This window comes from Chamaea fasciata, unplaced genomic scaffold (assembly GCF_029207755.1).
Source record: "Chamaea fasciata isolate MVZ Bird 193981 ecotype frontalis unplaced genomic scaffold, bChaFas1.0.hap1 SCAF_14, whole genome shotgun sequence".
Lineage (NCBI taxonomy): Eukaryota > Metazoa > Chordata > Aves > Passeriformes > Sylviidae > Chamaea > Chamaea fasciata.
In genome coordinates this window covers 20,041,774-20,065,596 of record NW_027094099.1, presented here as the reverse complement: position 1 = coordinate 20,065,596, position 23,823 = coordinate 20,041,774, and the positions used below count along the sequence as shown (strand labels likewise).

General features: G+C 43.0%; 1 protein-coding gene across 5 annotated transcripts in view; it reads left to right on the top strand.

Moving 5' to 3' along the window:
• The first annotated feature begins 775 nt into the window (after positions 1 to 775).
• The window catches only part of MAP1A (microtubule associated protein 1A), a 55,419-nt gene continuing 32,371 nt past the window's right edge, over positions 776 to 23,823 (top strand). The window contains exons 1-2 of one of the 5 annotated variants that reach the window (XM_066196576.1): positions 776 to 911; positions 5,614 to 5,715. In XM_066196576.1, the coding sequence (XP_066052673.1) occupies positions 776 to 911; positions 5,614 to 5,715 (238 nt within the window). Of the gene's footprint in view, positions 912 to 5,373; positions 5,420 to 5,613; positions 5,716 to 9,914; positions 10,366 to 14,853; positions 14,872 to 23,479; positions 23,566 to 23,823 lie in introns of those variants that run through there. The other 4 variants (XM_066196577.1, XM_066196578.1, XM_066196580.1 and 1 more) reach the window with 4 other exon arrangements.

Below are 23,823 nucleotides of genomic sequence, written 5' to 3'. Positions count from 1 at the left end.
AGATTTGTTCTTGTAGCTCATGGGTCTGGAATCCAGGAAATCCCATGACATATCCCTGGAGACCATTACACTTGCTTTTAATTGAACAGAAGGAAGAGCCACCAGGAAGGGACCTGCTCACTGCTGAGCAATGGAGGAGAGATAAGGAAGGCGAATGACAATACCAAGCCTTCGTGTCCTTAGAACTGCTGTCTTCTATGTGGCTTTATTGTGGGTATTGCAACAACTCAACACCAAGCATTTAAAAATCTCCGTGGATTTCTGTATTTAAGTAACTAAATTCTAAAGTAAACTATAAACCAACACCCCTTCGCCTCTGACTTGTTCTTTCAAAGGTCTGAGCCCCGCTCATGGTTTTGGGCATTCGAGCCGGTCTCTGTAGCGCACTGCCCATCGTGACGGAAGGAACTAAGATCCTGCACCCTAGCGTCGGCGGGAGCTCACCGGCCGCCGCCGCGGCGGTACGACCTGCCTCGGGCGGGCATCCCGGGGGCGGCAGGTCCGAATCGGGAGAGCGGCAGGCTCCCCGCGGCCGGGGCTGCGCCGGCTCCGGCCGGGAGGGGCTGAGGGTGGGGCGGGCGAGGGGCGGGCGCTGAGGGGCGCGGAGGCTGCGGGCGGGGCGCAGCGCGAGGAGGGGCCCGGAGGGGCAGGCCGCGCCCCCTCCCCGCAGTGGGGCAGGACCTCAGGCCGGCTCGGCCAATCAGGGAGGGACTCAGGGCGCTTTAAGAGGGGCGCGCCAGTGACTGCGCTCTGCAGCAGCGGCCGCGGCGTTGCCATGGAGACGGCGGCCGGGCCGGTCGCCATGGACACGGCGGCGCCGCCGGGCGGTCGGCGGCACGCGCTGCTCGCCGTCATCGGGGAGATCGGGACGGAGCCGGAGCGGGGCGCGCTGCGCGGTGCCCTGGAGCGCGGTGAGGAGCGGGGTCGCGGCGGAGGGTCCGGGGCGAGACGGACGCGGTCCCTGCCCCTGAGAGCCGCGGGGCCGCGCGCCTGCCGCGTCGTCCCTGCCGCCGCCTGGGACGAGGCGGAGCTGCCGGTGCCCTCCCCGCCCTGCGGCACCTCCGTCTCGCCGCAGGGCTTCATCGCACTCCTCCCGGAGGGACTGTGGACGAGGCCCGTGGGCGGTGGCTGCGGGAAGGATCGAGGCGCTGTCGGGACCGCGGGGCAGAGGCCGAGGCTGAAGCCGTGGGGCCCGGTCGGGGCCCTGGTGGAGGGCGAGGCCGGGCGGGGCTCAGATCCCCGGCGCAGTGCGGGGCCGGTCTCTGCAGCGTCAGACGGCATCCGTTGTTTTTTCTCCCCTGATCATTGCTTTATACGCATTAGTGACATATAGCTAACGCAGTTCTAGAACGTCTTAAAGCTTAAAGACATTTCATGGTTCTCTTTCTCCTCTGTCTTTATTTTATTAGTGGTTTGGTAGATTACGTCTTATTTCCATCTTACCGCAAAAATCTGTCTTGTTGGAGGAATTGTCTCGCTGGACTGTTCGCTGTGGTCCTAGAGATGGCTGTTAACAGGGGGACGTTGTGGTATAGCCTCTCCCTGTCTATAGAGCAACCGCATGGACCAGAGTGAGAGAGGACAAGCCACGCAGTGAACTGCTTCAGGAATGACACAGTGCAGGATAGGCCTGCCGTAACAGTTTTCTCCTCCGTTATCCATATTTTACTAACACCCAGAGGCCTTGGCAATGAATTTGTTTTTGTATATTAGATGCAGTGTTGTTTAGAAGTAAGGAGGTGGTGAGATGATAATTCTTCCCTTGTGGCAGTTTCTGATAGTTCCTGACAAAAAGACAAAGAGGAGCTGATCAACTACATCAGGACCTTAAGGGAATCTTTGTTCTAATAAGCAATTAGTACAGCTTTGAGAAATAAAGTAACAGCCTTCTGACTCACCTTCACTCCTCCCCTCAGCTCCCCACTTCCAAGACACATTGGCTTGAAATATGCCAGTGATAACAGTCATAACTATTGGCCAAACTGTGTTGTTCAGAGATAATTCTGTGATTGTTTTCTTCCCAAGCATCAGCAGTACTGAAGAACAGACGGACAGTGCAATTTAAGAAAGGAGTGGGTGTAAAAATGTCAAATATTGTCCAATTTCTTCACTTCAGCATCTTTCCCAGCTATCTCTGTTGGCAGGCCACTTACCAGCTTGTTCATGAGGAGTATTTCATTCCCTTTTTCAAGGGATGGCTTTAGTCAGGAGTGGTAGAACTGATTATGACCGTCTGACCTCTGAAAGACCTTCTTTGAAGGGGCCACTCCTGCTTCCCTGCACAGCAGGATGATCATCTTCACTTTTCACTTCACTGAACTGGTGGGTCAACCTACATCCTTATCCATTCTCTGAATCTTTGAAATGGTGACTGATCAGATGGCGAACTAAAGGATTTCACTCTGATTCTGCAGTCATATGCTAGTAACCTGAGAATTCCCACTGCAGAGGAAAAACATGCTGTTTGCAACATAAATTGTAACTACCACAGTAGAAATAAGTTCTACAGTTGCCCTTCTCTGACCAGAAACCTGCTGAAATTCTACCAAATGTGAACACTTTTTTCATTTGCATGAGAGGGAGCCATTTCAGTGGTATTAGTAAGTTACTGGTAGTAGAAGTGAATCACTCAAGGAGCTGGAAACGTGGATTTCAGTCTTTCCTGTCATTTACATGGAACAGAACCTCCAGTAAGTTAGAATTTTCCCCATTATGAGGTGGGAGAATGACCTTTTCTTAAAATGGACCCATATTTGCAAATTGAAAGATATGAAAAATGAGAATAGTTAAAATAACAGCAATCTTGAGACCTGTCAATACTCAGCATATTATGATATTGTAGACAGCTGTACTCTTAATTCAGGGAGTTCAAGAAATGTGGAAATGATTATTCCGACTTAAGTGTTGGCCGTGGCACCCTGTCTGCGCAAGCACTGCCCACCCCCCCCAAACAACAACCAACCAAACAACCAACCAAAAACCCACAAAACCAAGCAAAGAACAAAATCAAAACAAAAAAAAACCCCAACCCAAACCCAAAAACAAACAAACAAATGAAAAACCAAAAACAACATAAAGCCCCAAACAAAAAAAAAACAAAGATTTTTTTTTTCAGTCAATAAATGTCTTGCCCTGACTGATATAAAAAGTATATTTTTCCAGACTTCTTTCTATACCTTGGTTCAGGAGAATGCAATGGCAGCTACAGGACATTGTAGGAACGTGCTCATTTCCAGGTGTAGATCTTTGTAGGCTGTGCCATTATGAATCTGTGGGATGTCTGAACAACACTTTTCCCAAAATACTGTCTAATAAAAGCTAGTTTTATTTTTCTGTTACTGTGTTGCTTTTGTCCAATTTTGAAACAATATCCAGAAAACTAGGTCTGGTACTGGGGAGAAATGCCAAATTTTTTAAACCAATCACCTCAGCAGGAAATAAAACATTCACAAGGGCATAAAGAATGAGATGGAAAACTGATGAGTCACATGGTCCCTTACCTAGGCTTTGCATTTGCAAAGAGCTTGAAATTTACCCTTACTGTGATATAGTCTGCACTCTCATGGCAGAGGATTCTTAATCAGCAAGGACAGTGTTCTGGCTCATGTGTCATGGAGTGATAAATTGAAATTGTGGCAAATTGGGAGAGATTATGAGTAAACTCAGACTACCTGTAGGGAAGAAAATGTTGAATAAATTGTTGCAAGTATGAGAACAACTGAGATAATTCTACTTTTCCCTTTCTTGTTCTGACAGTGCATCTATTCTTTCTGCATCCTAGAGGATGTAGCAGTACCTCAAATAGCACTTATTGCTGCAGTAGGACACGATGACCATGACACAGCAGCTAGTCAGCAGGATTTGCCCTGCAGAGTGCCACTTTGTCCCTGTCCAGGTCAGAATGCTCATAAGTACTGCATTAAGATTCTCTTATACTGGACATTCGTTTAAACAATTGTGCTTTCTTGGAGTGTAGCATAGAAAAACATTTTGTCCATCTTCTTGCTCCATGTCTTTTTATTATGTGTTTTGTTTGTATCCCTTGTCCAAGTTGAAAGGTGCTGTGTTTCTTTTTCTTTTTCTTTTTCTTTTTCTTTTTCTTTTTCTTTTTCTTTTTCTTTTTCTTTTTCTTTTTCTTTTTCTTTTTCTTTTTCTTTTTCTTTTTCTTTTTCTTTTTCTTTTTCTTTTTCTTTTTCTTTTTCTTTTTCTTTTCCTTTTCCTTTTCCTTTTCCTTTTCCTTTTCCTTTTCCCTTTCCTTTCCTTTCCTTTCCTTTCCTTTCCTTTCCTTTCCTTTCCTTTTTCTTCCCTGAAGTTCAGATTATTTACTGAGGGGTCTTTGTGCAGTCTGAAGCGCAGACTGTCAACACATAAATAAGCTTTGTTACTCTACTCTGTCAGCTGTCACCAGAAAAATAAATTAAGCACAAAGGTTTTTTCAGCTGCTGTATATTCTACAGACCTTGAGACTACTACCCTGTGTGATGCAATGGTTACTGTGTCTTGGTATGTGTAGAAAGCTGGAGCATGTATCGTTGAGGATCCTCTCCCACCAGTGGCCAGCAAAAGCTGTTGCACAACATGGAGAACTAGAAGTGCAGTAAATGGGAATGATATTTCCATGGAAAATTAACATGGTTACCTTGAAAGAAAGCAGATAATAGAGGCAGGAAGACTTTCTGTTTTATGCAAGAGAGATGGTGAAAGAACTCTCAGTGAGGACTCCATCAATAAATATTGGAGCTGAAATTTTTGTTTTGGTTAATATTAGAAATATGTGGCACTTGCCTTCAACATCTAAACATCAGCAGGCATCAGCACCAGATGAGGGAGTAGGGATTCATAGTAATATCCTGCTTTTGTTCATTGTCACACAGCGTAGAGTCACACCATCTAGGAAAGACTGCTCCCTACTGGGATGTGAAAATCTGTGGTCTGTAGTGTTTGGTGTCCTCCAGAATGTACACCTGCTCACACTGAGGTCTGAAAGTGACTTCCCCAGTATGGCTTGGTACCACTTGCTCTTGGAGCAGATGCACCTTCCTGCTGTGATATGAAGACAATTAGCTGACAAAGATTATAAAGACCAAAGAACAGACTCAAATGGTCTCTGGGATCAGTGTCTTTGAAGGAATGATTAGGCAGAGCGACTTGGAGGGGTGGGGGGCTTTTGTGGCTTGGAGGATGCACAGGTTCTAAGAGCAAAGAAGCTGATGTCTGAACTTTTCAGTAGCATAACCACACACTAGCCCACTCTACCGGTGGCCAGTGCTGGAGAGCGCAGATGTAAAACTAACATAATGTATTTGGTTAAGCAGTTGTGCATTTGGCCTCATCTCTTGTTGGTTTCCCTTGCATGAAGTCCAAGTTGAATGGAGACTTGCTCACTGCATGTCCTTCGGGAACAAATGTTTTATGAAAGGTAAGGTTCTTACAGTCCTCTGCTTCTGAAGTCTTTCTCCATCCTAAGTTTGCTCGTTTCATAGAGCATCCCTGGTCCTTGTATGTCCTGTTCACTTCCCTTTCTTCACTTCTATTTCTGGAGTAGATGTAATGACAATGACAGCTTACTTTTTTTTTTTTTTTTTTTTTTTTTTTTTTTTTTTTTTTGGACAGGAATTCGTTCCTGGAACATTAATACTCTGTACTGTGATCTGAATCATCAACTGCGGCTCTTCGTAACCCGACATCTGGCTCAGTTTTCTTCTGAAGTCAAAGGTCAGCTTTTTGGTTTATATGCATTAACTTTTAACTCTTGCTTTGGATCTGGAAAAAAAACCAAAACCAACAACAAAGAATAAAACTGATTGTGATTCAATTAGCGACTTGTTTGCCCAGGATTCTGCAGAGCTGAATGCAAAAGAAAAACAGTCTTAACAGTATGCATGGATGCAATGAATTTACCTTAAAATTACAGCTCTTACTACTGAGAATAGAGTTGAATAGAAATATGTCCTGCTTTAAAGCTTATTAAACTAGTTAGAAGTTAGAATCTATCTATCTATCTATCTATCTATCTATCTATCTATCTATGTATCCATCTATCCATCTATCCATCTACCTATCTATCCATCTACCTTCTGTACCTTATTCAGGTGGCACAAAATAGTTAACTTTGTAAGCTATTTATTATCAATCTCTTCCTGTTAGGTTTTAGAATATGTTTTTGTATGCACAAAAGATTTTGCAAGTAGTGTGTAAGAGGAGCCAAATGACTTTTTGGATTCCTCTTTTTGAAGCTCCCTTTCCTGAGAACAATGATTAAGAACATTATAAAAATGGCATTAACCATTAGAAATTAGGCTTGCTTAGCTTATGAAAAACTTGAACTCTGTTTATAATACTTTTACGTAACATATGTTAAGTTACTTTAATAAGTACAGATGACACTTGCAAAACCTGGTTTATATAAGACCATCTTATAGCTCACTGTATGTTTTACACTCTTGTCAAAGCTTCTGAATTTTTCCAGTTGGGAAGCTGTTCTCCTGATGGACAGCTGTGAAAGAAAGTACCTGGACTCTTTTCAAATGTGCCAGTGACTGAGAGTCTCACCTTCTCTGTGACTTTTTAACATGAGGATGGAAATTCTCTCTCCTTACAAGATGGCGTGTGCATTGTGTACACACTTATGGGATTAAAATAATGTGCATAAAACATATAATTTGAAACACTCGGCAGATCTGTCTCAATTTGATGTAGCTGTAAAAGGGCCTATAGTACAAATAGACTAGAGCACTAATAAGTTACCATGAGTATAATGTTTGCCCAAGTATTCTTCTAAGTCAGAGCTGAAATATGTGGATTAATGTTAGCAAAATGTAACTCACTTACTTCCCTAGCATTATCCCTGAGGAGCAACAGGTGATGAATGTGCCCTAGCTTTGTTCCTGAGGAGCAAAGAGTGATGAATGTGTTGGCAGACCGTGAAGAGGTTTCTGTGTGGAATTGCAAATCTGTTAACCATCTATGAAGAGGTTTCTGTGATGGATCTGGGGAACTGCAAGTCTGTTAACCAACTGTCAGGCCTATTGAGCAAAACAGCAGCAACTACAATGTAAGGCAGGATTAGTGTCTGGGAAGAGTCGCCATTGGTTCTGTGAAGGGAAATTCCGCTTTTCAAATGTCTTGTAGTTCTTCAAAGAGATCAGCGAACATGTAGATGAGTGGTTTAGCCTGCCAAGCAGAAATATTTGGAGAATCTTAAGTCTATGAATTCTGTTTAAGAAAACCTATTGGCCACAGAATTAGGGGCCAGGCTTTGGTATGCAGAAGTTACTGGCGGAAGGATGGGTAAACAGAGGTTCTGATATAAACTGTGTGTAGAGACTTGGTCCTGAACTGGAGGCTTGCAGCTTAACCTGGCTTGCAGTCATGCTGCCACTCTTCTTTAGAGCCATCATTACACACCTGCAGAGTTTCCTGTGGGACTATAAATTCCAGCTAGCTCTGCACGGTATCTCTTTGCTCTAGTACATTTTTTGGAAAAGGAAAATCACAACTGCCTCTCAGCAGCTTCTGCTTCTGATATGCTTAGCAGTAGAGATGTGAGAGATTCTGGCCTGAGGATCTAGCAGACATGGATTGGCCTTTGGACTAGAGGTATTACTATAGGGGCTCCTTGGTTTGTGGCAAGTGTGAACAGCTGGCACACACAATTTCTCCAATAAATGTCCCTGGCAGCACTTAATACCAGAACAGCCAGACAGAGAAAGGCTCTGGAATTACAGGGGTCTAGAGAGCAGCTTTGCCTCAAATTAGATACTTGCACATTTCCTGCCCAGACCCATGTTTATTCAGTAAGCATGGATCTTGAAATGCGATAAGATGATCTGTCAGAGGCAAAAGGAGTGTGTGTGAGAATAATGGCTACAATTTAAAATGCATTAAACTGCTGTATGGGACCGTGGAAAATAGTGACAGTCTGTACAGGAAGATTGTGCAGGAGATAGTGTATCTTGAACGCTGAGAGGCTTAAATTGAGGAGTTATGCTGTAATCCCAGGATTTACTTGATGGTGCTAGATCTTGCATGCAGACATGTTTCTCTCAGTGGCAGCAGTAAGCAATGGTTATGGCATGGTATGTGGGAAGGAAGTGGGAAAGACTGCTACAAGAGAAATTTCAGGTCACAACTGATAATACAATCTAGAAGAAGCTCCAGCTATAAACTGGGAACAATCTTGTCTGCATTCCATATGCATTATCAGATGATACCCTTTGGAATATAGCTGCAGTTTTAAATGCTCTTTTAGCTTTGCAGTTTCTGCTTGAGCAGCTATTTTTTACTGACTACTTTGATAATAGTTTGAATTTTTTTAAGCTTTTGCTGCAAATTCATTGCTGTGTGTCCTGTAACAGCCCTGTGAAGGTGTTGTTCATCACTATTCTCTAGATGAACATACATAAAACTAGAACTTTTTTATCATTGTTTGGCTCTATACTTTACTTACCCTCTTGTTCCTACTGTGGGCAAAGGGAAGAGTGCCTGCAACTGATTTTCCTCTTAGCATTCATAACTTGGTGCTAGCTTCTCTGAGCAGAAATCCGTGCTAGAGCTCTCCTGAAATCCCTTCCAGCTAATGTTTTAATTCCATACCACTTGAAAGATCCCAGTCTGGCTTGTGTGGGGGATATGTACCTCCACACTGGTATGCTGAGTAGGATATCTGAAGGATAAAACTATTCAGAGATGCATTAATTGGAGAATATCATTCCTTAAAGGCTGATGTTTGCAGTCTGATTAAGGAGAAGTCAGCTGGAGGACAGCAGTTACTGTAAAGCCTGACCTTCTGTTTAATGCAGAAAGTTTCTCACTTGTCAGACTTGTTGCAACCAGTAAACGTTTGACACTACTGGAAAGAAACAAAAGATGGAGACTGATAATATGACTAAGTAAAGGAATCTACCAGAATATTCCAAGACATTCCCATTTGCAATTTCTCACTCAGTTACAATAGTTATTTCCAACTGTATTTGTAGGATGTTAATGCATAGTGTTTGCAGCTGAAATTAGAATGTAACTGCAGTGTCCTGTGGGAATGGAGATGGCACAGTTATCCCTCAGACAAGCTTTTAGTCTGCTTAAAGATGATGAGCAACAAATGAGTCTCAAATGCAGAACAATCAAGAAGAGAAAAGCTCAGGGCAGAGCTTGTAATAGTAAAGTGAGAGGGAATGCATCTTATGGAAGTTGATTTGTTGTTGGGGTTTTGAGATTCTTTTTTCCCACACTGACTTGCTGGCTGTCCTCTGAGTACCACAGACAACATGGCCCTTGCTGTAGGGGAAATCTCGCAGCATAGTTCCCAGGTTATGGATGGGAGGCACAGCAAGAAATCAAGTGTGGATGTATTTGGAGATTCTGGAAGCTAGTAAATTGTATGAAGGAAGGACAGTGTGATATGGGGAGAAAAAATGAAGTGTGCCCTCCTGTATGTCAAGGGCAGCCCCAGTGCACTTCTGCACAACTCTCAGTTGCCACAGGCTGCCAAAGTAGTTAAAGATCATGGGCAGTATCTCCCTGCACTGGGTGTTAAGTGTTCTTTAAAACCAGGAGGGAATGTCTCTTTCAAATAAAAAGTGACATGGTTTGAGGTGAAATGCTCAAAGTAATTCTTTCTCAGCACAAGGGAAGTATGCTTTCTGATATCTGTTGATTTTAATGTTCAGAGAAAATACTTTTTCTGCTAACAGTTAACTCCATGAATATTAGCAGTCTGACTAGGAGGTTTTATATACCTCAGCAACCATACCAGAGGTCTTTTGTCCCAAGTTGTACTTTGTGTTGGCCTTCAAAAATTTTTTAAAAAGTAATTAATGATGTAATTGAAAATCAAGCTACTAAAAACACCATGCAGGTTGAATTTGATAAAATAAATTCTTGAAATAATCAAACACTGATATCCTTTTCTTGCCTCTGCAAAAGGAATACGAGAAATATTAAACACTTTCAAGTATTAGCTTGCATTTTCCTTTGCAAACATAATGTTTTACACTGAAAGCCATCAGTAACAGTTGAATAACTAACTGCCTTGTCAGCAGATGGCCTTCAGGCTCTGAAGCCTTTCATATTCAGCCTAACACTCAATCTTCACATCCTACTGATGCCTTTGTTTTACATTTTGTGCCAATTGAGGATACAGATATATCTGCTACAGCCCCCTGAGAATGTAGCGAAGTTGTGTTACAGTTCCTGAAGGCAGCTATCTTTTGGATGAGCACTCCTTGAAGGCTTTTGACTTGGACTAGGAGAAGAATTTGGTTTTACTGCCTTTCTGGAATATACAGGCAGCTACAAAGAGGATGGAGACTTTCCCTTCACAAGGGGCAGTGAGTGCAAGTTGCATTGGGAGAGTATTGAAGTCAGGTAAGAATTTTTTTTTTTTTTTTTTTTTTTTCCTCCCCCAGTGAGAAAAATCAGTCATAGGGAAAAACCTCCCAGGGAAAAACATGTTAGAGTCCCATCACTGAAGGTTTTTAAGATGTAATTGGACAAGGTGCTAGATGTATAATCTCTATTTCATTTCCCATGAAATTGAACCAGATGATCATTTGAGGCCACTTCAAACCTTGGCCATTCTGTGCTTCTATGTATTCGACTTTGCAACAGTGAAAGGAGAGGGAATTTTAGTCCTGGCGGGAACCAGGTTGTTAAGTTACAAATCTTATAAGAGGAAAAGGCAAATGCACAAGCTCACCATGCGCATATTTATCTCAAAGTCTGGATTTGATCTTCCTTTTACATTAACAAAGATTCCATAAGTCAATGTTTCACTCGTGCAAGTGATTCAGTGTCTTCGTGGAACTTGGAATGGCTTGGAGGGTCAACTTGTGCCGTGTGCTTTTTCTGACTGCACTGCTTAGTTGGTCTTCAGTGGTGAGTCTCAAGTGCGTGACAGTAAAAAAAGCTGCCTTCTTTATTCAAATTATAGCTTCTAGATAGTACAGATGATAAGTTTGTGTGTTCAAGCAAAAGCTGTTCTAGACAGGAGGCAAAAGACCAATTGCTTGTGAAAATTAGATTACACTGAAATTGTGTGTTCCCCACAGCTGTGGCCTCTTGCTAGAGAGATTTCTGTAACATAGATCATTGAGTGATGGATTTTGTTCTGCTCTTGGCTGTTAATAAAAATACTGCTATATCCTAAATTTGCACATTCAGGTAGCAAAAAAGTCAGTGGCTAACACTACTTTTTTTTCCCCCCCACAGATGCAACAATGATTCTTTGGACTTTTGATGCGATTTCTAGTCCTTGAGCAATTAATTGTCCTGTACCATTTGTCTGCCAGCGTATTTTTGACCAGAGAAATACAAAACAAGCACTTGTCAGCTTCTGTGCTTCTTCCTTGTGTGCTTGAGGGCTGTATTTGCTTTCATAGTAACCACACTGAGTATGATCTCAAAGATCCCATGAGTTGCAGTCTACTAAAATAGCTTCCCAGGCTGCAAGCGTGGCCCGTGTTTCTTATTGGTAAATGTGGCTGCAATAACCCCAAGCACTGCTCTTTCCAGCTGATTCCTGTCACCAACTTCTTTAGATTTTCTTCCCAGATAACTGGTAAAGAATATCTCTGTGGGGCTTGCAAGTACCACCAGGATCTACCAGTTAGACATACTTTAATCAGTTACTCATGTGTTCTTTAGGAACACGTCTAAGGCTGCTGCGTGCCAGGGTGGGTAGTGGTACTGGTTCAAGCCAAAGGTACACGCAGCACAGCGACAAAAGAAATGGATGCATGGGCAGGAGTGTAAGATGAGTGCATGAAATACTTCTTCCTTGTACTAACCTGGCTCATCTCTCTTTCCACCTCATGGAGAGGTATGTTTTCTATCTGTTTAGTAACAGCACTTTTCAACCTCCACAAAGTCTTTCAGTTTTTCCCTGCAAGTAGAGGAAGCAAGGAATATAACAGTTCATTCATCTGTCACAGGAAGCAACCTGCAACCACATCTTATTTGTTTGAATTCTTATTCCTGCCTGGTCTCATTTTTATATACCTTCCTATATTGGACAATTCTGTCCAATCTGGTTGTGTTATAGGTCTGGCCTATAATTTGCCTTTTCATGATTTCTCCAGATTGCTGAGGCTAGACTTACCTAATGGTTTCTTATAGGGAAACTATCCCAGACCTTTCATTTTATATTTTTTATTAATGCCTTCCAGATCTACCTCTTTGGAATGCTGGGAACAGAAGTGTGTAGTGTTCAAAGTGGGATAGAGCTATGCATTTACATAGTGGCACAAAATTTTTTTTCTTCCTTTCCTGATTTCTGACATATCGATTGCTTTCTGGCTGCTGCTGACCAGTGAGCTGACTCACAAATAGAACTGAGGTTATCATAACCTCAAGATACCCCGTGGTAATAATTAGCTCTGGTTAGCAGTAGTTAGTGTGATTTTACATGTGATTTATACTGATAAATAAAGGGGCAAAAGAAACTCAGCATTGTGAAATTTCCCTGGCAATTCATCTGCAGCCATACTTGGTACTATCCATAACTTTTGCCATCAGTGTGCTTTCCTCCTTTTTCCTCCTTTCCTTCATCTATGAATACAGGCAGCAGGATGAGTCGGTGTAGGCTTATATGACATGATTTATAAAACAATGATTGCACTATATCAATACAACCTTTAAGATTTTGACAAGCTTATTTGGCTTTTATTAAGAAGGAAGGTCATATTTTCTGTAACGCCATGCTGATTGACATTAATTTAGTATTCTATTTGAATCTTTACTGCTGATGGGATTTTCAGTCTTCAAGGACTTAAATGCTAGAGGAGTGAAGCTCATATTGGAAGCTGAGAGCTTCTTAGTCAATCTTAGATTTTGTACAAGAGATTATCTTTTGCATAGGTCTGGTCTGAATGCTGCAGTCTCTCACCACTGTTACTGTTAAAATTTCATTGTCTCTAAAATATACTTTAATTTCTTTCAACTACACAACAAAAATATTTACTGAATATTTCTGGCTCTATTTGACCTGCAGAGCTTAGCTTTAAAATGAAATAGCATTAAAACATCTGCTAAAGTTGGTAAAATCAGCATTTTTATATACGGTCTTACACGGTTTTGCTTTTGTGCTAAGAGACCTCCTATGGACATTACACATCCTCAGAGTTCTCTTTGCTTTTAAGAAGCTGGACAGAATTTTCCCTTCAATATTCAGCAGAGGAGTTTAACAGAACCAGAGCAGCTGCGAAAAATCGATTCTTTCATGGGACTAATGCTTGCCATGAGTAGATGGAATGATGGGCTGCATTTCATGCCTCTGATGCCAGTATACTGGCGCTACTTTCGCAGGCCAGGGAGTTGTCAGTCTTCATCTCTGTTTGCCTGTTGTATTTCAAACTGTTCTTTTGTTTCTAGCATGTGTTTTGAGGTTCTCACTGTGACACCCAAAAGGCTATGGCGTGAAAATAAGAAACCAAAGCCCCAGTGAGCTATTTTGAACTTCAGCTCAGCATAGACTCAGCAAACACCAGTTTCTTACTTTTGTGCTGCTCCGCCCAAACATTGTTACTGACTGAAAGGGCCCCGAAATTCATGTAAGTTTTAAATTGACCCTCTGCAACTCACATTTTTGTACATATTTGTACATTTGAAATTGCTGGAGCTTCAATGAATCAAACAGGATATACTCTTGGAAAGTATCATTCCTATAAAAGAACCAATTTTTCTCAGCTGCTCTCCTTCTGTTAAGCTCCTCTGCTGAGTACTGAGGGGGAGATTCTGTTAGACTTTAAAAAAAAATCAAGTAAGATCAAAGGAAATGCCTTACTCATTCAGAACAGTGGTCTATCAAGCCAAATTGATTGCCCTTTCCCCCTCACAGGTCCCTCCCTATCTATGTTGTGGCTTTTTTCAAATAATAATTCTTCAAAAGTATTGAGTGAACCAGTTAAGGGGAAAACAAAAGGGCCGGGGGGATGGGGGAGGAGGAAGAGGATGTGCTTCCACTGAATGCCAGCAGAAAACCAGCAAAGGCTGCTGAAGACACTATTTTCTTCATCTTATAATATTAGCAGCTCTCAGCCATTGAATAACAGTTTATGGATGATCTGTATTATGCAGAACATTTTTTTAAACTTTGCTCTGGTAGCTATTTCATGTTGTCCATCACAGTAGTTGCACACAGAACACTGGGGGTGGGAGGGAAGGAGGGTTGCTGGTATTTGTGGGCTTGGTTTTATACTTTTTGTGTTGCGGTGACATTTCTTGTTTGACAAAGGCAGCATTCTCTTGGTGGCTGTGTGCACTGTAAGCATGGCAGCTGCAGCAACAGAGTAGAGACTTCCTAAATAGGAGAAGTTCTAATACATGCTGGTTTTGAAGACTTCATATTGTTCCATGTTTAGCAAAGCTGTTGGAACTAGAGATACTTAGTACAAGTTAATGCAAGGGTTTGGGATGGTTTTGGTTTTGGTTGTGTTTGTTTTTTGTTTTTGTTTTAGTTTTTGTTTTTAGAATGTTGCTGGATTTCTGGTGCCAGTCACATTTAGATTTTGAAAGGAAAGCCTTACAAATACGTTGCATATCATTGCTTCACTCTGGTTCTGTCCACTTTTGTCTAGTGTGCCTGGAAGCACTGGCTTAGAGTAGGCTTTTCTAGTCCTAGTCAACTGGACCTTGCTAAGATAAATATGATGAGCAAAGGGGAAGCAGGATTAAATAGGAAAATAATCTTTAACATGTGCGTTTCATCAGCTGTGTATTATTTTCTGACAGATTTCTTGGTGTTTCCCTCTACCCTGTTGTGAATGCAGCTCCCTTTCCTTTGCTTTTAAAGAATTGGTGGTATTGATGTGGGCTCAAGGAGTGAGTCTCTGACCAGCTGCTCGCATTTCCTGTTTAGCCAAGTGTTGCCCTCAGGTGAGTGGTTTTGGGTGCTCCATGCCGGTGTCCTTTGTGGGCTGAGGACCAGGGCTGAGCCTTTGCTGTATGTGACCTCACGGCTTGTTCGTCAGGTTCTGCTGCACTTCCCATGGTGGCTTCGTGGAGTGGAAAGCCACTCACAGCTGGCAAATGTGCCCTCTCTCACTGTTCCAGTGCAGAGTAACGAGTGGCATTGATGTGCCAAATGCCAGACAAACAGGCCATGCAATCAGCACTAGGTGCTTGTATACCCTGGTGATTGTGGCAGGCCCTTGGCCAAGGAGGACAAGGCTGCTGCTCTGCTTCTGCAGGCGATGGGTCCAAACAGAACTCCTGGAGTGATGTCATCCAGAATCTGGGCTGCTATTTTGAGAAATAAATTCTTCCACTAGTTCCAGATTCTGAAAAGTAGAGAAACAGTGTGGATTGAACATGTTAATCCTATTTTGCCCCGAGATTAATTGTTGTCATGTGCTATTGTAATTTTAATGCCATAATTCCTACCTTCTTAGAAAACAGATGTCCCTCAGTCTGACTGGCTCAGTTACAGGATTTTGCCTTGCTCTGTTAACTATGTCATTGCTGGAACGTATCCCTCTTTCCTTCCTCTGTAAGAACTTAAGTTGCAGACTTGAGGCATCATTTTCTTGGGTAATCTGAGATTACATGCTTTCTGATTGATATTAAGAAATCACTGTAGTCTTTGTGCTAGAAAATCAGGAATGCTGAAGTGGTGTTAATGGGCATCATTAATGGCTCAGGTCAGAGGAATCTTTCTTTTGAAGTACCAACTTGTTTTCATTCTGCTCTCTGTAGTGGAATGCCTTGCCAGTTTATTTTGAAAACTTTGGGGGATTGTGTAGACAGGCAATCAGCTTTTCCTGATTTCTTGCCAGGACATGTATTACGGCAGAGGATCCACACCAGATCTCTAATAAACCTGTAATTTCCTTTTACTTTTTGCTTTATGCTGCCAGTCTGTATGAAGCAGTAGTGGAACAAATGGGTCAATTCCTGAGTTTGAGCTTTGGAATACTGAGAAAACTGCAATGAAAAGAAGTAATTGCCTGAAGATAGTTCCTTTTTTTTTTTTTTTTTTTTTTAACCAAATTATTGTTTTAGCTATTGCTTGTGGGTTTTGGGGGGGAGGAGCTAGGATTTTTGTGTTATATAGACTTTTTTAGGTAAGGTGGTTTCTTGTTTGGACGCATGACTGATCTTTTATAAACCATAGATAATTTTCATAGAAACATAGAATATCGAGAGTTGGAATGGATCTACAAAGATTGTCAAGTCCAACCCCTGGCCCTGCACAGGGAACCCCAAAATCCCACCATTTTTGCCTGAGATTGTTGTCTAAACGCTCCTTGAGCTCTGCTGGCATTGGGACTGTAACCACTGCCCTGGGGAGCCTGTTCTAGTGCCTGATCACCCTCTGGGGGAAGAACCTTTTCCTAGTACCCAGCCTAAACCTCCCCTGACACAGCTCCTGACTGTCACTCAGGTCCTGTCACAGAGGGCAGAGATCAGTGCTGCCCTTCATGAGGGAGCTGCAGACTCCCATGAGGTCTGACCTCAGGATGGTTTCTCACCTAGCCCCTTCACCATCTCTGTAGCTCTCCTTTGGATGCTCTCTAATTGCTCCGGATCTTTCTTGTGTTGTGACACCCTAAGCTGCCCCCAGGAGTCAAGATGAGGCCACACCAGCGGAGAGCAGGGCATTCAGGTCCCTCACGCAGCCAGTGATGCTGGGCCTGATGGCCCCCAGGACACCCTTGGCCATCCTGGCTGCCGGGGCATTGCTGATGTATTCAACTCGCCATCAACCAGGACCCACAGGTCCCTTCCCACCGTGCTGCTCTCCAGCCTCTCATTCCCCAGTCTGTCCATACATCCAGGGTCACCCCATGCCGGCTTTAGAATCCAACACCTGTCCCCAAACTTCATACGGTTGGTGATTCCCCACCTCTCTGAATTGTCAAGGCCTCTCTGCAGGACTTGTCTGCCTGCAAGGGAGTCAACAGCTACACTTCATTTAGTATAACTGGCAAACCTACTCAGTATCCCTTTGAGTCATGTGTACAAGTTGTTTATGAAGACAACTGGGCCTAAACAGTAGGACACTACAGGCACATGTGTTCATTAAGGGAAAATAGTCAGCATGGTCAAGAATTCCTGCTGTCATAGTGGTAAATAGTGCAGAATTAGTTCTCTGCCATAGGTGTTCTGTGCGTGGCTTCTCTGCTGCAGGCGTGGTGGGACACTGCTATGGTGGAAAGCCAAGCCAGTACAGGTCACTGCTGTGATCCACCTGCTCATTCTCCTGTCATCACTTAGGTCTGCTGTGTGTGGGAACTGCTAGCAAAGCTGTCAGTAACCTGCTAGTGGGGGAATTCCTGATTCAGGCATACTTATTTGAGAGTAAATCTTCACAAAACAGACTGTTTTGATATAATTATTCAACGAGAAATAAACCAATATAGTTATTTTCTACTCAGAATTAGTCCTTATACAAAACACAGCCAAAAATAATGTTTGGAAAGGTTTTTCCTGTGTTTTATGCATTTTATCTCCACTGATAATTAACTTTCCAATTTTGCGAGTTACTTTGCTCAAAACTCCTAGAGTTGAAATCACCACACTTGTGAATTCACTGGTTGCATTTCTAAAGTTAGAACTTGCTTACTAAGTTATTACTCTTGCTTCTGAAACCAGATGCTGTGGTTAAATGTTGCTGCAGTCCATGGAATTCAAAATCTTGAAGTGTATGTGGAGGCAAAGAATAACTGGGTTTAACCTGGAACAATCTTTCTTATCCTTCAAGGACAGAGGAGGGGGTTCACTGAGCTGAGCCAGTGCTGCTGTGCTGTCTGTCATATAGGTTATTTGAGGGGTCAAGATCTGTTTGAATGGACCTTGTGAGGGAAGATTAACCCTTGCATTTGATACAAAAGGAAAATAATGATGAGATCATTGGGAAAGGTTTGGACCTTTCTTCAGGGCACAATGTAAAACAAGCATATTTTGTTTTGTTTTCTTTAGTACTTTGTGTGGTAGGTGTGAATGTTTTTTTTCTTTGTTGTCTTTTAAAAAAGAAATATTGAGCCTGGGCTGTCCTCAAGGTATTAGCTTGGGAATAACTCAATGGTTTTGATTTCTCAGGCCTTTTTTAAATGGCTTTGGTGGAATACATTTTGAATTGATTTTAAACAGTGGGGGTTGCTCCAGTGATGCTGGTCCTCATCTATAGAGCTTTTTAGGATGGTCGAGTTGGATGACACTTAAATTTCTGATGGTTAAAAGAAAAAAAGGAAAAATATCTCTGAACAACACAATAGAACAAGGACATGTATTTCTTTCTGATGACCTGATCTTAGTGTTTTATTCATATTTTCGTAAACTGTGGCCAGTTCTGGATTTTGTCTGCCTTCACTTTGACAGTAGCTATTGTGGAAATTGACAATGACTATTTACAATGTTATTTGCCTTCAGGTAAGTAAATGGTTTGAGTTTGACCTAATCCTACTTCTTTGCCTCTGAAATTTTAGTGAGTACTAATGATTCTGTAGAAAAACTTGCAGTAAACAGACTTCTATAAAGAAAATTCTCCTGGGATCACTGTACTAAAGATAGTATTTGCTTGCATTTTTATTCCTATTTCATGGGGATGAATAATTCAAAGTGATTATTGATTTCCCTTCCTCCCCTCCCCTCACCAAACCCCCACCCCCTATTTGTTTTCCCTCTCTGGTTCCATCTGAGCTAGATCTTTGCAGGAAAGCATGTGCTGCAGTGCTGATCTTATCATACAGGAGAGCATAAACCCAGAAGGGAATAGTGCCTGAAATGGATGTCCTGTTTGATCCATATCTGAAGAATATTTTCATATTTCTCATATTTTTCATTTTTCTTGACTAAGCAGATTACAAGCAGAAAGTGTCTAGAAGCCATGACATCCTAAACATGCACACAATTTACTAACACTAGTTCGGTGGGACTAATGTGTTATCTCTTTAAATGTAAAGTGTGCCTGAAAGAGCAATTTCTGTTCTGTAATCATAGATTATGGTTATTTCTGTGGTATCTTTGCATGTAGTAACAACTAGATCCTGTCACTCTTAGTTTTTCCTAGAATTTTTAGCTTGTCTTCAAACCTGGATTCATTGTGAGAGAAGCTTCCAAACAATGCCTGTTAAGTCTGCCTGAACCTGACAGGTAATGGGTTCTGCAGCCTCACAAAATGTGTCACAGCTGTTTTGTATTGCTTACATAAAAATGTCTGCGTGTCAACATCTTGGTTTCCAATTCTAAATGTTACACAAAAAAAAAAAAAAAAAAGAAGCACTTCTGGTGGTTTTATTAATCCCTGGTATGGAATTAATACTTGCTTTTTAAGCAAGTCATCTCCAGTCAATGTCACAGCCATGTAAACATGGAATTATATAGAGAGTGTTGTCAACCTTCCCAACTGTATGTTGTCTTGGCAATTTTACTTATGCCACTGCCAGTTCTAAATTCTACTCTACCCTCTCTGCAGCTTTTCTTTTAGCTTCTCTGCCACCTTAGCTCCTGCCTGCCATTTGCAACATCTTCATTGTTGCCTCTCTTAAGATCCTGCTGTGATTTTTGTCAGAGCTGTCCTACCAGCTCCTTGTCTGTAGAGCACCATGACATTTGCTACCCAAATAGCAGGCAGGGCACCTGCTGTTATTGGTGCCTCTGGACTGATGCTGCTCTCCATAAGGGTGTTAGTAGCCTTTGGACCCCCGTTCAGGCCTTGAAGACAGAGGTAAAAGATCAGGTTTCCAGGAATCCATTTTTGGGGCAGCTGTGCCTTTTCCGACAGGTTACTGTCTGGTTCAGAGCAAGAATGTGATCTGAGGCAGTTAAACATGTCTGGAAAGAAAAAATACCCTCTGCATGAAGAGGAATCTTGTACCAATATTTGGCTCATGTGGCTTCACTCACATTGCCTTGGTTGAGTTTCTTTCTTACTTTCAGTGACAGACCTGGCTTGTCCCTTCTCCTTTGCTCTCTGTGTGTGAAGGAAAGTGTGGGAAGCTTTGCTGTTGCCTTCCTGTTGGCTGGTGGATGTATGCTGTTTCTTGGAAATGCTCTTGGAGAAGTCTATCCCTGAATTCAGTGTAATTAGGAAAACACTAGGATTTATCCCAGTATCACTAAGAAATCACTGGGATTTGATCCTGGTCCCCCTCCCTCTCTGCCACCCCTCTGGGTGCTAGATAGCCATGCTGCACTCATACTGGAATGCACTGTTTTCTCACTGTGCTCTGGTATTCGCCTCAGTCCCTTTTCTCATGATCCTTCTGGCCTTTTAGTACTGCTCGTGTTTGCTCCAGTTTTACAGCCTTGATTTATAAACCTCTTTATCCTTTCCACTGAGAGTTCTAGACAGGTCATCTCCCATTGTTTTCCCTAAAGGTTTGCAGTTGCTGAGTTAAATTAGGATCACCATTTTTAAAACCTTATTTTCTGGGGCAAGAAGGACCAGAATGTTGCCACTGAAAACTCACAGGGTGCATGAATTTGTTTAAAGTAGGAATTGGAAAAGAGTTTGCTAGCAGGTGCTGAAAGTCTCTCTGGGTCTGCATTAGGGATGCTATTACCACAATGGGGTGACTTGGGCTCTCCACCTTTAAACTTGTAGAATTCCACATTAGGGCTGCTAATTCTCAATAGCTCAGATAATAATCACCCCTCAGGCCCTGAAGCATCAGAAAGATGAAAACATCATCCTCAAATTAAGGAAGAGAAGCCTAAATATGTAACTGTATTGTTATATATAACAACAACAACAACAATAATAATAAACAACTGTACTCGCAAAGCTACCTAAAAAAATAAAATACTTTAGGGATCAAAGGTTACTTTAAATAGAACTATACCAACAGCCAAAGGGTTGTCACTGCACTTCAGAAATGGTTATTTAAAAATAAGGGAACTTGACGAAAGTGGGAAACACCTCCTTGGTCAGAATTAAAGCAAACATACAGATTAAAAACATACAAATACCTGTAAATAAGAAAAGAGAAAGGGAGACACATTAAACAGTTGCAGAGAAAGATGCAGTATTCAGCAAAAAGTGAGTCTCCTTTAAATACGTCCTAGTAAAGCCTGTAGAAAAGAGTAAAAATTGCAGTACCTAGACAGAAATGAAGTGAGAGGGAAACTAGAGACAGTAGATTCACCAACCTTCAGACATTAATTTCATAGAGATAGCTGTTTCTGATGAAAATTCTCAATAGCAACTGGAAGATGAAAAAATTTTGTGACTTCTAAAGAACTCTTTTGAGGCAAAACAGAAAAGAGCATGACATATTGTTGAAATAATATTGTTTCTTTATAAAATAAGATCATGGAAGATAACAAATTGGTCTGCTTATATATTAAAAAGGTTTTAATGAGCTTAAAGTGCACTTGCTTTAAAGTGTACTTGCATGAGTGTTAATAGGAAGGGATTTTGAAACAATTACTAATATCAGGAAATGTTCTGATTAGACAGTAAAATCTAGTTTTGCTGCTTGAAATAGAACATGTCAATATTTTAAAAAATCAGTACAGAAGGAGATCTTGCTGCTCCAAATATCCTGCTAGGGGCTAAATTTGATCACTGTTGTAGTGGGTGTAGAAAAGAAAAAGGCTTGCAGAGTTGTGTGTCACTGTAAGAAATGTCCTGCAGTATATGCCCTTCCTGGTTGTGCAGTGGGAGCTGCCATTCTGGAGTGAACTGAAAAATCTGCTGATAGCAGTGCAATTTCCAGCGTGGGTCAGTTCTAGACCCAGACTATGTCACCCCCTCCCTTCCCTCCTGCACCACTGGCACTGCTCTCTGAAGTGACAGATGTGTCTCAGTGTTGTGGGTTTATTAGGAAAGACCTGAAGAACTGCCCAAGGGATGAAATTGTCCCTGGGCTACCCACCTGGGCAGTTCTTACACTGAAGTGCATGATGTTAACTCAAATATTAAGAAGCCTAGTTTATATGAAGCAGCAATAGAAAATACATCCTCCTGCTTTATCTTCAGCACTGCTGCATAACAGCACCTTTAAGGTATGCTTTGCTCACCTTGTGCATCTTTAAGCTGAAAAAGGGGACTGCACATTTGGTTTGCAGTCATTTGCGTCCCCATCTGTTTTTACTTGCCTCTTTACTTGCGACTTCTTATTCAGGCTGACTATGCAAAACTCTTCAGCTTGTGTTATACTGGTTATAGTGGGATGACAAGTAGGATAGGTAGTGGTAAAGACCCCCTCTGTTTCAAAGAATGTCTATTGTAGTGCACAGGGGACTCATAGCATGGAGCTATTTTCCTCATACTTTGTCCCTTGAGAATATTTTGACCTTTGGTCTTTTTAAATAGGATGTTAAGATGCCACTATGTTACCTGTCCAAAACATACAGAAATCTAAGATGTTTGATCCAGTGCATTGATTTTTCCTGAGGTTTACATATATTTGCCTCAGATTGGCATCATCTGAAAGTTACAGAAAGGAAGGTTCTAGTTTGGGGCGGGGTGGGGGTTAACATCTAAAACTTAAAAATCTGTGATATTTTTATTTCTGAGCATTCCATTGTCTGACAGTCCTTCTAAAATCACTGAGAGGGACACCTGCTGTGGGTCCAGCAGAACATCTCCAGCTTTCACAGTTAATTCTGGAATCTAGAAGTAAGCCAGAATCATGTGTAAGGCAAGCAGGGCAGCGAGAGTGGTTTCAGTTTTTGCTGTGAGAGGAAAAAAAAAAAAAAAAAACATAAGCCACTTTTGCCAACTAGCACACCATGGAGTAATCTGAATATTTCAATGCTGGACTGGGATGCCCGAGCCCAGCAAAACAGAAGCAAGGAGGCACAACTATATGCAAGTGCCTTGGAGCTGATGCTGATTATGAAACAAGTTGCAAGGTTCTCAGAAAACAATGCAAATATTTATCTGAAAACATGTTGGAAATAGATCTCCAGAGGTCGAATATCTGCTATTCTTGCCTCACTCGTTCGCTTTCATTGTCAGTCCAGTGTGTTCCAAGCTCACTGCTGCCCCGTGTCTGTGCATGAGCAGCCGGGTGCTGGTGTGTGGTGTCAGGCACATCTGTCCCCGACTGGGTAGCTGGGGTGGTTCATGTCGCTTGTCTTTAACTGGAGGAGCAGCTCTGCAGCTGGAGTCCGACGTGAGGTTCCAGTTTGAGACACTGAAACCGGAGGCGGCCAAGGTGGGATGAGGAGCACACCGCTGGGAGCCCGTGAGGAGCGGCCTGAGAGTGATGGAAAAAGCGTTCATCCAGCTCCGGAATCCGTGTTGGCTGCGGTTTGACCTGTGTCAGGTGTTTCAGAGCGCGGGCCGCGTTTTGACCCATGTGAGGTGTTTCGCAGCGCGGGGCAGGATCTCGGTCCCCGCCGTTGCCCGGAGATCGAGAGCCAGAGCCGCACCGGGCTGGCCGCGGAGCACCGGGGCAGCCAAGGCCGCCCGTGGGGATGCCCGGGGCCGCCGCTCTGTGGGGATGCCCGGGGCGCTCCGCGGTCCGCAGAGGGTTAAACCGCCCTGCGCACAGCGGTGGGGGCGCGGCGGCTCGTCCCCGCCTCCGTGACACGGCAGCCGCTCGCCGCAGCCCGGGCCGTGCCGGCGCATCCTCCGCGCTCGGGGCAGCCGATCGGCGTCGCTTCCCGGCCAGGATGGTAGGTGCATCTTCCTTCCCCATCGGCCTGGGGCGAGCAGCGAAAGGTGTCGAGGCGGTTGGGAGTGAGGAGCCCCGGTATGGTGAAGGTTGCGGGATGGAGGCGGCGGCGCTTTGTTCGCGCTCGGATGCTGCTCGGTGCTTTGGAAGACGTTGGTCGGCCGGGGAGGACGGGCCCTTCTGGGGAGGTAACGGGGGATATCGGTGACGGCAAGCGGACCTGTCCGGGCTCTGCGCTCCTGTGCGCGGTCCCGGTGAG